The 12712-nt window shown below is 49.8% G+C and overlaps 2 protein-coding genes across 5 annotated transcripts; one reads left to right on the plus strand and one right to left on the minus strand.

Annotated features, from left to right (window-relative positions):
• The first annotated feature begins 703 nt into the window (after window positions 1-703).
• On the plus strand, window positions 704-2516 carry LOC125506788 (octanoyltransferase LIP2p2, chloroplastic-like). Its single transcript, XM_048671497.1, has 4 exons — window positions 704-1141; window positions 1434-1710; window positions 1994-2144; window positions 2233-2516. Exons 1-4 carry the CDS (start codon window positions 963-965, stop codon window positions 2514-2516), a joined length of 891 nt encoding a protein of 296 aa, XP_048527454.1. The 5' UTR covers window positions 704-962.
• Window positions 2517-2528: 12 nt separating this feature from the next.
• LOC125507935 (wall-associated receptor kinase-like 14) lies at window positions 2529-11141 on the minus strand. 4 transcript variants are annotated; one of them, XM_048672466.1, is made up of 4 exons: window positions 10178-11141; window positions 5057-5098; window positions 2790-4765; window positions 2529-2703 (listed from the first exon to the last, which is right to left on the minus strand). In XM_048672466.1, the coding sequence occupies exons 1-3, from the start codon at window positions 11004-11006 to the stop codon at window positions 3531-3533; spliced, it is 2106 nt and encodes a 701-aa protein (XP_048528423.1). In that variant the 5' UTR covers window positions 11007-11141; the 3' UTR covers window positions 2529-2703; window positions 2790-3530. The 4 variants fall into 4 exon arrangements, with proteins under 4 accessions (XP_048528423.1, XP_048528424.1, XP_048528421.1 ...); XM_048672467.1 differs by having other exon boundaries at window positions 2790-4762; window positions 10178-11140; XM_048672464.1 differs by lacking the exon at window positions 10178-11141 and adding an exon at window positions 7581-8780.
• Window positions 11142-12712: the final 1571 nt, after the last annotated feature.

The following is a 12712-nucleotide window of genomic DNA, read 5'->3' on the forward strand; positions in this document are numbered from 1 at the left end:
GGCGAGGTCGAGTGACGGCTGCTTTGAGCCACCACCTCGTAGTTGGTCGCGGCTGCCTTCTTCCTCGCTGGCGGTTCCATTTCGGAGGCGACGGCGGGGGTGGGGGGGGGGGGAAGGGGACGAGGGGCTACAAATTGTTCGCGTCGATTTGGGAAATGCATGGCGGCGACAGCGAGACTGACAACATACACAGAGGCGGCCATCGCGAGGAAAATCAAAGCTGCTTTGGCGTCCGTTGGGTCAGAGAAGGCATGCATGGGACCGGCGGTGACGGGCGACGGAGGGGATGGTCAGGCGCGGCGTGGGAAGGTTCCTCGCGACTGCTCTGGTTTACTCCAGATTTACTCGGACAGCCGTTGCATCACCAAGTGATCTATTTTGCATTTAGAGAAAGCTTGAAGTAATTTTTTTTACATCTATATTATCTGCGGAAGCATCGTTTTGGCCTTCATGCTGTGAAAGGCGGGTTTTTATAATATACATCATCTATTATCTATGGGAGATGCTCTTAACAAAGGCAGCGACAGGGCTAGATTAGCCGACGCCGCCAGAGATTGTTTTTATCCCTGATTTAATGAAAGTGTTTTCATTGCTATAAAAAGAACTAGTCCTAAAAATCCTCTCTCTATAGAAAAAAACTACTAAAAAGCAGTCAATTCCTTTCTTCGCGAGAAAAAAAAAATCAATTCCTCACCAGGTAAAGTTTATGCGTGACAAGTACTACTATCAAACAGACTCTGTTAAATCAGTGTGATCTGAACGTCAAAAAATAAATAAAAAATCAGTGTGATCTCGGCGTTGCCGTTGGGCCGTGCGATTCGATTCGCGCCCATCCAATCCAGGCAGGCCGGCCGGCCAGGTTTCCTCCTCCTCGGCGACTCCGCCGCGCGCCGGCGCACAAGTCCAGCCCTCGCGGACTCGGTTCCGCTCCAGCCAGAGTCGAGAGCACGGTTCCTGCAGCCATGGCGGTCTCCGCCCCGTTCTGCCACGGCGTCCCGCCCTTCACGGCCGCAGCCAGGGGCTCCTCCGCGCGCTCCCGAGGGGGAAGGCTGGGCCTCGTCGAAGGCTGCTGCTCCGGCCGTATCGTCGCCGCGGCGACCGACGCGGCCCCAGTCACCGGTGCCGCTCGCGTTGGCAGGAGGTACTCTCGAATCTCGACTCGCGAATTTTAATTGCTGCGATTATAGTTTTATTCAGAGGCCGTGCCAACAATTTAAATCAGTCTCAGCTACGAAGAGATACGTCAGTGACTAGTAGTAATTTGAAGTAACTAAAGCTTATTCATCATGATGAATTTACAGGCTAGGTAGCTCCAAATAATTTGTGTAATCATAGGCTTGCCGTCTGCATTACCACCTGAACTGAAGCTGTGAGCACTGCTGTAGCATGTCAGCCTTTTTGTCGTGGCGAATGACATTCTTTGTATTCAACAGGTGTGAGCTCTTTGATCTCCATCGGCAGATAGTTCCTTATGTTGATTCGTGGGGTTGGCAGAAGTCCATTGTTGAGAGGAGGAAAGCGTTGGTAGGCATCGACACCGACACAGATGAAGATCACTCGGACACCTTAATCGCATTGCAACATCCACCAGTTTATACATTGGGCAACGGCAACGATGAGAAGTACCTCAATTTCAATATAGAAGATTCTCCTATTGAGATTCATCGTATTGATCGTGCTGGGCAGGTGACATATCATGGTCCTGGACAGGTATTTGCTAGTTATATTAGCTGTATTGTGGGTCTGAAACTGTATCCAATTTTATTTTCTGCTTCAAGGTAGTTAAATCTTAAGTAACCTAAGCTTCAAAGGGAAGTAAATAATGAACAAATAAGGTTTTCAATAACCTTTTTGGTTAGATCAACCTGTGAAAATTCTCAAATAAGAACAAACTTGCTGACTTTTGAAATATTGAACACAAAATCTCAGTTATTCATGTTTTTTTGTAGCTTAACACTATATTTTCTTAAAGTCAATTCTTTTGCTTGCTTAGCTTGTTCTGTACCCGATTATCAATTTGCGGTATCAGAAGAAGGATCTTGTCTGGTACCAAAGGTCACTTGAAGATGTGATCATTCGTGCCCTTCAGTCTGCATTCTCTATTAAGGCATCAAGAATAGAAGGCCTCACTGGTGTCTGGGTTGGTATGTTACTGTCCTTTTGGATACTGCAAAGCGTTTTATCATGTTATCACGTATCTTTCTTAACTTGTACACTCTGTTTCCTCTCCAGGTGAGCAGAAAGTTGCAGCTATTGGAATTATGTGCACACGATGGATAGTATATCATGGTCTAGCGCTAAATGTCACAACTGACCTAACCCCTTTTCAACACATTGTTCCCTGCGGCATAAAGGGCCGCAGTGTTGGGAGCATCAAGCGGATATTCCAGATGGCTTCCAACGGTAGAGAACTTAACGATGCAGAACTAATGGATACAGCTTATGAATCATTGATTAAAGAGTTTGCTGAGTTTTTCCAACTCTCTCTGGAACCTAGCCCTGATTTGCATCTTTAGCTAGATAAGACAATCAATCAACTGCAGAATGTTTTATTATACCATCAAAAGTGACTTCAGCGAAGAAGCCAGAAACAAATACAGAGCAGATAGCAGAGGCAAGCTTTTATTCAAAACTGCAGTCTCCTTCAGTCCAGTAGTTGCAAAACTAGTGATCCTTGTGCAAGAACTCAAGCTTTTCCTCCACCTGCAAGCACAGCCCGGGAAGCATTCTCAGTAAATCTGTCTTGCGATCCTGGACAGATGAAAAAGATTCAAGCAAAAGCACGTCACCTTCTTTGGTGTTCGAGGACGACCCTTCCGTGTCAACACCCGGCCACGCCTTGCAGGTGCAGTGCTTTCCTTTCTCGATGTCTTCGTAGACGGACGCGACATGCTTGCCGCACCCCTTCCAGGTGATCTTGCCGCATTTGTCGCACTCCACCTTGTAGCACATCCTGTATTCTTCTTCTTCTTCAGATGAATCGCTGAGCCCCTGTTGGCAAGTGCAGTGTGCTGTTCTGGGCTAGCTAGTGTGCCTCTTTCGCTCTCCATGGGTTCAGCATTTATAGGAACAACAAAAGTGTGGATAAGCTCTATGTGGCCCGGCGCGGTTGGTGGAGGAAACGAAGTCCGGATAAGTTGTGCGATTCTGTAGCTTGTAAAACTGTTGGGTATTCCCAATGCTGCGGCGAATATGATTCACTTGTAAAAGTATTGCTGGGTATTTCCAATGCTGCGGCGAATATGGTTCGGATGGGAACAACTCTGTCTGTGCTCTTGTGCTGATCTTGTTGCGATGATGATCAAACCAAAGTTTGTGCTCTTGTGGCAATCTTGTCGCGTTGGTCAAACCTAAGTTGCTGATTTCTATGGTGCTGTTTCGCCTTCGAACCTGTGAGTTGTTCTTGTGCTGGTAATACATGTGTGCGACTGTACAGGTACAACAATCTTCACCATGGAAAACTTCACCCCCAAAAATTGTTTTTAAGTTACATTTTCATCTATGTTGGGTGCACGTGGGATATAACTTGGCTATGGAAAGCGTGGCATGGAGCCGTTGGTCGATTGCGAGCTCCGGTCGCTGACCCAAACCTCCTGCACCGACACCGGCGACCGGGCTTTCTTTGCCGTGGTGGTGTCTGGTCCATTGAGTCCCACGTCGGCGACGAGGTCCGTCATGCCGGAGTCTGGGGCGGCGTCCCTGATCCGGCACAGCTCGGCGGCCACCTCGCTCATGGACGGCCGGACGTCCTTGTCGAACGCCAGGCACTGGAAGGCGAGCTCGCTGACGTGCCGGACCGACTCCATGACCCACTCCTCGCCGTGGCGGAGGAGCGCCGGGTCGACGATCTCCTCGACTCTCCCCTTGCCGATCCGGTCGAGCGCGAGGCATGCCAGGTTGACCTCGTTGGCCGGCCGGGCGAAGTCGACGACCTTCATGGCGGTGATGAGCTCGAGCAGCACGACGCCGAAGCTGTAGACGTCGCTCTTGTCGGAGAGGTGGAAGCTCTGGTGGTACTCCGGGTCGACGTACCCCGGCGTGCCCTGCGGCGCGGTGGAGACGTGCGAGCGCGACGCGTCCTCGGCGCCCCGGGCGGCGCGGGAGAGGCCGAAGTCGGCGAGCTTGGCGCGGAGGTCAGCGCCGAGGAGGATGTTGCCGGACTTGACGTCGCGGTGGAAGATGGGCGGGCGCGCGGCGTGCAGGTACGCGATGGCGGCCGCCGTGCCCGCCGCGACGCCGAGCCGCGCGCGCCACGGCAGCGTGGAGTCGCCGTCGCCGTTGCCGTGGAGGTGGTGGGAGAGGGTGCCGTTGGGCACGAGCTCGTAGACGAGGATCTGCTCGCCGCGGTCGAGGCAGCAGCCGAGGAGGCGGACCAGGTTGGGGTGGCTGAGCGAGGAGATGAGCCTGATCTCGTTGAGGAGCAGCGCCACCGCCCTGCCGCCGCCGTCGTCGTGGTCGTCGAGGCGGCACCGGAGGCGCTTGATGGCCACGAGCGCCGTCGAGTTCGCCGGGAGCCGGCCGACGTAGACCGTGCCGTAGGCGCCCGTGCCGAGGCGGTGCGTGTCGGAGAAGGAGTTGGTCGCGCGCGCCACCTCGTTGTACGAGTACACCGGCACGCCGCTCGACGTCGCCGCCTCCGACAGCAGCCGCATCGCCGCGAGCCGGCTTGAGCCCTGCCGCCCCTTGCCGACAGAGCGCCGGCGTCGTGCCCAGCATAGCAGCAGGAGCACGCCGGCCGCCGCCGCCACGCCCACCACCACACCTGCTGTTCACATACATCGTCAGCGACAGCCCAAGTTACTGAAGTTAGTATCTTAATTTTATTCAGAAATGCACTTCTCTAGTTGTGAATGAGATTCTTGTCTTGGTCAAGCTAAGCAGTAGAATTCTTCGAACCAAATTCAACATTTCCTTTCCCATTTCCCCTTTCAGCTTTTCTAACTGTTTCTAGTTAGCCAGGTCAGCAGTCAAGAACGGCCTTGACCAGACGCGTCTTGACCCAACGCTCTTACACGGCGCCGTGTACGTAGTTAGTCAGGTCAGGAAACATTTTTACCTGCAGCGATGAAAGCCACGTTCTTCTTGAAACCCCGCTTAGCTGCACAGGAAAAACAAAAAGCGTTGCATCAGTATGTAGCTATCATCATTTATATTCTGGGCCAGAAGAGTTCGGATCCAGCCATTTTTTGCCTTAGGCGATTCCTGTTTGTCATAATCATGTCAACATCTTTGAAAGTCTCATGTTCAAAGCTCTGCACAAGGTCTACACATGTGAAATCAGAGAGATGGCGGGCCCAGGCACTCCATTATGTCTACTTTTGTGACACTAAATTGCTATTGTTGGATTTCATTTTTTTTGTAACTTTGTTGCTGTAACTACTGACAAAATATCCCAGTGTCAAAATACACCTTATATATCCCGACAGTGCTAGTGCTAACGTTTTCCTGAGTCTTCAAATATCAAATTTCCCCCCGAATTAACTCCTAGTAATATTAATGTTGTCTAGACAAAAGTTATATTGTACTCCATCTGTTCCAAAATACTTGAAATTTTAGGTTTATTCTAAGTCAAAAAATTGAAGTTTAACCAATTTTATGAAAAAATATACCAGCATCTACAACACTAAATTAGCTTCAACCTAACATATATTTTCATTTATTTTATGCTGTAGATTTTTTTATTAGAAAGTTATTTCGACAACTCAAGAAATTTTATTTGGTTATGATCCAAAGAGTGAAAAGAAGGGTTTAATAAGACATGAGAAAAAAGAGTAAAACCATACTTTCTGTTTGCATAACATCAGGACAAAACTAAAGCTTAAACTATTTTGAAACGGAGGGAGTACGCAAGTATAAGAGAAGAGTGTTCATTTTGACCGATCCCCCCCCCCCCCCCTCTCTCCCCACCCCGTTGAAACACTATTAGGTCTAAAATTGCACATTTCCTAATTGGTGCATTTTAGTGAAAATGCTAGGCAACTTTTGGTTCATAGATTATGGGCATGTTTGGATTGTAACTATCTTTATTATGTATTGCCACATTATTTTGACACGCTTGCCTTACTTGTATTGCTTAAATTCTTGGTCATACTTTGGCTTGCTTTAGAAAATCTTGTCATAATTTTTGTATCTATGACACGTGAAGCTTAATGCTCATTAAAACAATTCTTACCTTAGTTGTGGCTAGAATCAAACACACACTTAACTTTGTCAAACTTGTCTAAGTTGAGTTGTGGCAACCTATGGTCTGGAGTCAAACACCCCCTACATAACAATGGTCATGTACGTGATGATGGCAATTTTCTTAAGATTTACAAAAGAAATTCAAAGAAGAGATTAGGGCATCTTCAATGTCGATCCTTAAACCACCCGCAATCATCTGGACCGCGCGGTCCGGACGTGTTAGCCATCCATCACGGGTATGTATTGGTCTGGACGTGATTTCTCCCGCAAAGTGGAGATAAAGCCCAAGGCCCACTAAATTTCCCCTCTCAGTCCCATCCGCTTCCACTCCGCCCATTCTTACCCTTGCATGCAGTAGAGGAGGAGATCATAAATTTTGCTTCTTCTTGCTTAACTTGTTTAAATAATTCCTTCACTCAATCTTCGTCTACACATCATGTAGCCCGCATGTGCTACCATGATGTACCATAGGACAGATTGACGATCATTTACATACACACACTGTTGGATGAAGCTGAAGGGTTAGTATGTTCTCGCATAAAAAAAGACAGTATGTGTGGGATGACATGATCCATTGATGAAAAACTTGTTGGACATCGAGTTAATCTCATCGAATTTGAGACATTGTTGTAGTAGACTTAATTTACATGCTATGTATGGATTATTTATGCTATTTTCTATTCGAATTTTGATAAATATCAAATTGTTTGAATGAATTCGTCCGGTTAGTTAAAAAATTGTTTGAAATGCATGCGTTTAACATTGGATAGCGTCTTTGATATCAGTGTTTATGGACTGACCATCTATAATGCTGAAGCGAATTTATGGGTCAGCGTTGAATATGCCCAGACAACCCGCAAAAAATGCGTTGTCCTTTTAAGGGCTCATTCGGTTTGGAGGAAATCAAAACGTAGGGATTAGGAGTAGTATAGGAATATGATAGGATGGCACTTGCCATCCTAAGGAATTGACTTGCCTCGTTCCTACGCGTAAAATGAGCTTTGATTGGATGTGTAGTTTCCTCCAAAAACACGGGAAATGAGTAGTATTCCTACGAAATTCCTGCACGCATTTTCTACAAACCGAATGCATATATAGAAAATTTTTCTTTGAAATCCTTATTCCTATGTTTTTTCTACGAAAATCCTCCAAACCGAATGAGGCCTAACAAAGTGGAGTAGCCGTCTAGTTTGAGTTGCCGTGTGAACCAGTGAGATTGGATTATGTCGCGCAGGATAGACCGCAGGCACGACTTGTGGGTGCAGCTGACGTGGCGCGCAGCGGCACCGGGGCCCACCCAGTAACAGAGCCCGAGATACATCGTGGCCTGATCCGTGTGGCCTTGAGTATATCGGAAATTTTTGGAAGCATTCACAGGTACGAAGTCAAAGACTCACCGAGGTAGCATCCGTCGCCGGCCAAGAAGCCGTCGCCCTCCATCCCCGCCACGCACCCGCACCGGTGCCCCGTCTCCCCGCTAGGCGTTCGTACGTCGGTGCACGACGCGTTCGCCGCGCAACGCTCGCCCCCGCCGGCGCCGCACGTCCCGTTGAGCCACCAGCCGAGCTCGGCCACGCCGAACTCCAGCGTAGCCGTCCCCTCCGCCGTGACCACGAACACCGTGGAGGTCAGCACGTCGCCGCACTTTCGCTTCTCGACCTTCTCCCACAGCAGAAACTGGCCACGCACCGCCGCGGTGGAGTTTGGCGGGGCGGAAGCGACGCACGCCACCGCGGCGGGCGAGGTGTCGTTGCCGAGGCCGGCGCACTGCGCCGTGCGGAGCAGCCTGGACATGACGTCCACGGGCACGCTGCATCCGCCGCCCGCCGACGCGTTGACCCCGCTGCAGCCGCCGCGGAGGAAAAGGCCCGTGCGAGACGACACGCCGTAGTTGCCCCCGGAGAGCGCCCTCCGGGCCTCGGGGACGCTGCGGCTGCACGACGGCGAGAGGCCGACAACGACGGTGGAGGTGGTGGAGTTGAAGGATATCACGCGGTACGTGGTGCCGTTCTCTCCTATGTATGGGAGGGTCGCCGTGGATACGCTGGCGTCGCAGGACAGCCGGATGGGGCAGCCGGGGGAGAAGCCAAAAGGGTAAGGGACGGTGGTGGTGCCGCACCGGCGGCTGCACTGGCTACCGCCGCCGGAAGCTGCGGCGGCGGAGCAGCTGGTTTCATGGGGGAGCAAGACGGCAAGGAGCAGGACGACAAGACGGCGCATCTCGTAGAGATTGTAGACCAACTTGAGCTTGCAATTTAGGGAGAGAGAGAGATTTTGGTAGGTGCAGTTGCTTGCTTGAATGGGTTGTAGGTGAGCTCGACTAGTCGGGACAAACTGGTCAAGGGGAACAGTCATGAATATTGTTAGTAACATTTTCTTCATATCTTTTTCAAAATTATTTAGAGTCGATTCTCTTTTGACTATTATTATCACTAGCACGCCATGTAGTGGGCCCTGTATCAGTAGCACAAAGTTGATTTTCAACTATTTAGTGTGGCACATAAATGAGTTTGAATATATAGTACTCCCCCGTAAAGAAATATAAGAGCGTTTAGGCTGGTTGGTTGTAATGGGGAGTATCATATACTAGTATCATGCATATGATACTAGTGTATGATACTACCTTCCTAATGCGTGGTATCATATATTAGTATCATGTAGCATTTTATTTATTGTCATGCATGACACATACTAGTGTAGCATTTATTATGATACGGTATTATGATATGATATTCAACTCTCTCTTTCTTCATTTAATTCTATGACACATCATCAAATTTGCCTAATTTGCATGCATGATACTAGCTATGATACTCCCATTACAACTAGCCTTAGATCACTAAAGGAGTACTCCCTCCATAAATTAATATAAAAGCGTTTAGAATACTAAAGTAGTGATCTAAACACTTTTATATTAGTTTACAGAAGGAGTACATCTTTTGACTCTGTCGTGGGCTCCATGCAAATATTTTTGTATTCCCGTCTATTAACCAAAATTTCATAATAGAGACTGGAAAAAAATATCAAAAATCGTTTTCAGAAGTAGACGTATTTGCCAGCTGAAATCTATCATATGGTGGACGATTAGTGTTGATTAATTTGAATTTGAGTAGTCTGCATATTTTCATGACGTCCTTTCTAGAATTCCCTAAAAGATAAAGGCCTCCTTCAAATCACATTTTCTTTTCGAAATCATTAAAAATCTATCCGTCTCTAGTTTTAAAAATATAAAAAATAAAAAAATATGTTCGTCGAACGCATTAACTGCTGTCGGATTTTCAGCATGGACCTTAATGCAAAGTTAGCTTCACGTCAGCTCTTGGCATCGTTCGTTGGGAAGTGAGAACCGAACGAATGGGTTTTCTTCCTTCTCCTCACCGATAGCCGTCACTCCCCTCTCACCTCACCCATTCTCTCATTTCCCCTTACCCTCCCGCGGCAACCAACCCAAGCTCTGCTCGGTGTTTTGCCGGTGAGATGGTGCGGTGGATCTCGGTTACTTCCCGGCGATTTTTCGTCAAATATTTGGTGTCGGGGAGGCAAAACGGGGCTCTAGATGGTGTTGATGGCCGGCGAGGTCCGGGACGCCACCCTGGTGGTAGCGGCATCAATGGCATGGTGTTGGCGACAGAGGTTATGGTGTTTGACGCAGTCGTCGTCGATGATTGATGGGAGGAGGCAGAGGCGGTGCAAACACACAATGTAAAATAATGCAATATCCGGTCTTAATCTGGTTTCAAACTTTTGTCCTAAATGCGATATTTATGAACAATTTGGATTTGAGTGGTTAAATTTGAGGGTTTAGTTACCTCGCCACTTTTTTTTAACTCGGCGTGTCTATATCGGTGCACGTTGGGTTAAGATTTGAGGAGAGATAAAAAAAAGATTTGAGGAGAAGTTTCGAAAAAAAATTGAGGAGAAATTTTAGGGGTCAAGATTTGAGGAGAAACTTTAGGGTGGTCTACCCACCAAGTCACAAGTGGTCATGACTCACCTAGGTAGTGGCATCCGTCGCCGGCCAAGAAGCCATCGCCGTTCATCCCCGCCTGGCATGCGCACCGGTGTCCTTTCTTCCCGCTCGGCGTGTCTACGTCGGTGCAAGTCGCGTTCGCCGCGCAAAGCTCGCCGCTGCCGGCGCACGTCCCATTGACCCACCAGCCCAGCTCCGCCACGCCGAACTCCAGCGACAGTACCGTGTCCGTGTCCCCATACAGCGCCGCCGTCAGCGCGTCGCCGCACCGAAAGGCCTCCACTTTCTCCCAGCGCAAGAACTGGTTGGGATAAGCGGACTTCAAGGCCGGTGCCGGCGCGGGCGCGGGCGCCGCCACCGCCGTGCTGTTCATCGGAGAAGAGGCAAAGCACGTCACGGAGGTGTCGTTGCCGACACACTGCGCTGTGCGGAGAAGCCTGGACATGACGCTCGCGGGCACGCTGCATTCGGCGCCCGACGCGTTGATCTCGCGGCAGCCGCCGCGGAGGAACAGACCGGTGTGGGACGAGACGCCGTAGTTGGCGCCGGAGAGCGCCTTCTTGGCGTCGGGGACGCTGCGAGTGCACGATGGCGGGAGGGAGACGACGATGGTCGAGGTGGTGGAGTTGAAGGAGTGGATGGTCGTGCCGCTGCGACCGAGGATCGGCGTGGATATGCTGGCGTCGCAGGACAGCGGGATGGGGCAGCCGGGGGAGAAGCCAAAAGGGTAAGGGACGGTGGTGCTGCCGCACCGGCGGCTGCACTGGATACCGCCGCCGGAAGCTGCGGCGGCGGAGCAGCTGTTTTCATGGGGGAGCAAGACAGTAAGGAGCAGGACGACGAGACGGCGCATCTCGTATGTACCTGGAGATTGTACTAGAGCTCACAAAATTTCAGGGAGAGAGGTAGAGAGAGATTTTGGTAGGTGATGCTGTTGCTTGTTTGAATGGGGTTGTAGGTGAGCTCGACTAGTCGGGACAAAATGGTCAAGCAGAACAGTCATGAGTACTGTTAACATTTTCTTCATATCTTCTTCAAAATTATTTAGAGTCGATTCTCTTTTGACTATTATTATCACTAGCACGCCATGTAGTGGGCCCTGTATCAGTAGCACAAAGTTGATTTTCAACTATTTAGTGTGGCACGCAAATGAGCTTGAATATACACATCTTTTGGCTCTGTCGTGGGCTCCATGCAAACATTTCCTTATTCCCACCCATTACCCAAAATTTCATAATAGAGACTGGAAAGAAAATATCGAAGATCATTTTCAGAAGCGACTTGTTAAAAAAATAATTCTAAAAGACTAAGGCCTTCTTTGGATCACATTTTTCTTTTCGGAATCCCTAATAATTTGGCTGTCGAACACGTTAACTGCCGTCGGATTTTCAACACGGATCTTGATGCAAAGTTAGCTTCACGTCAACTCTTGGCATCGTTCAATGGGAAGTTGGAAGCGAACAAACGGTTTTTTCCCTTCCCCTCACCGACAGCTGTCACTCCCCTCTCATCTCACCCATTCTCTCATTTCGCCTTATCCTTTCGTGGCGACCAACCCAAGCTCCCCTCGGCGATTTGTTGGTGAGATGGTGCGACGACAATGTGTGGTGCGCAGATCCCGGTAATTTCCCGATGATTATTCTTCAGATATTTGGTGCTGGGGGAGTCGGAACGGGGCACCAGATGGTGTTGATAGTCGGAGAGATCCGGGACGCCGTCCTGGTGGTAGCGGCGACGATGGCGTGACGTTGGCGGTCAGGGTGCAGGATGGCGGCGGAGGCTACATTGTTCGACGCCTTCGCCATCGATGATTTATAGGAGGAGGTGGAGGCGGTGCAAATGCGCGCTAGGCACAGAGGCGCTCCGCTCGGTCGCGCGCGTGGAGAGGAGCAGAGGTGTTTCCGCGGCTGCTGCGCAGGGAGGACCATGCAAATCCCTCGTCAGCTGTGAGTGCCTCTCCTCCCTCCAGTCTCGGGTCAATTTTAGTGTTTGTTGTTGCTGCTCTACCGCTCTATTTGTCAGTTGTGCTGTGTGACTCCTTCATTTATAGATTTTCCCAAAGTTACCATGATTTCAATGAATTATGTCGGAAGTGGGGGCTCCGTAGACCCAAAGAAAGGTTCGAACTCTGGGGTGTGCATGGAGAACTTCGCTACGCCTCTGCTTGCCGCTCGCCGTCTCACATCGATGCTTCGCCGGGCCCAGGAGATAGAAGGGAAGGAACCGGACTCGGTGGTTTACCCATATTCGGTCCACCTTGCGGTGTAAAACCCTACTCCTGCTTTGTGATGGATTGCCTCGCGAGGAGGATGAGTATGAACTGGTACAAGGGATGAGCTGCCTCGCGAGGGCTCGGGGGATGAATGGATCGGATCCCTCTCTACGGTGGAGACTAACCTATATTTATAGGGGCCTTGGTCCTTTTCCCTCATGGTTTAAGTAAGAAGGGATACCATGGTCGCCAATTTCAAAGGGGGACAGGAGTACACCCTATCCCGACTAAAGGTGGTCTTCGCCTGCAAAGCTTCTAGTCATGATGCAGTGGTGGGCTCAACGTTG

The sequence above is a fragment of the Triticum urartu genome, chromosome 5 (assembly GCF_003073215.2).
Source record: "Triticum urartu cultivar G1812 chromosome 5, Tu2.1, whole genome shotgun sequence".
In the NCBI taxonomy this organism is placed as follows: domain Eukaryota; kingdom Viridiplantae; phylum Streptophyta; class Magnoliopsida; order Poales; family Poaceae; genus Triticum; species Triticum urartu.